Below are 739 nucleotides of genomic sequence, written 5' to 3' on the forward strand. Positions count from 1 at the left end.
CAACCCGAGCATCTTTGGGTCAATGGCGTCACCTCGTGGCCTTTGCGGGCAATGACACCGCGGGGTGACGTCATCGGTGTCACCGAGGGCGCGAGGGGCGGGGCCGGGCGTGGGGACAGGGGACAGGAGATGGGAACAGGGGACAAGGAATGGGGACAGGGGAGGGGGACAGGGAATGGGGACAAGGAGGTCCCTGTGCCAGGGCCGGCCGCCGCGATGTCCCTGCTGCCGTCACTCTTTCCAGTGGCGGTGACACGGCCCAGGGGCGCGGGGACACGGGGCGGGGGACACCGGACATCCTGCAGCCCCCCCGAGCCCGGATTTCCCGGCACGGTGGGAGCGGCGCGGTGGCTCCCGGTGACCTTTGCCGGGGTCGGCACGGTGACAGCCACGACCGCCACCCCCGGCAGGGAAGCGGCGATGCTGCCATGTCCCCAAGGCCACCGCGGCGTCCCCTCCCTGTCCCCGCGGGGGCGGGGCTGTCCCGGTGCCGCTCTCGGGGTCCCTCCTGCCATTGTGGGGGGGGTTTCGAACCTCCCCAGGTGCGGCGGCCCCTCCCTCACCTGCGCACGCAGGTACGCGCGGCGCGGTGCGCGGCCCCTTTAAGGGGCGTGTCCGGAAGCCCCGAGGTCCCGCCCCTGCCCCGCCCGGCCCCGCCCCCTCCCGCGCGCACCGGTCCCGGTGGGGCGCGGGGAGGGTACGGCGGCCGGTGCGGGACATGGCGCGGCGCCGCCGGCTG

General features: G+C 75.0%; 1 protein-coding gene across 1 annotated transcript in view; it reads left to right on the forward strand.

The window, feature by feature from the left end:
• Positions 1-739, forward strand: part of ITGA3 (integrin subunit alpha 3) — a 19,467-nt gene that overhangs the window by 2,624 nt on the left and 16,104 nt on the right. The window contains exon 5 of the mRNA XM_041426249.1: positions 543-697. Within this exon, the coding sequence (XP_041282183.1) occupies positions 543-697 (155 nt within the window). The remainder of the gene's footprint in view (positions 1-542; positions 698-739) is intronic.

Source organism: Onychostruthus taczanowskii, unplaced genomic scaffold (genome assembly GCF_017590055.1).
Source record: "Onychostruthus taczanowskii isolate IOZ18803 unplaced genomic scaffold, ASM1759005v1 scaffold91, whole genome shotgun sequence".
Taxonomy (NCBI): Eukaryota; Metazoa; Chordata; class Aves; order Passeriformes; family Passeridae; genus Onychostruthus; species Onychostruthus taczanowskii.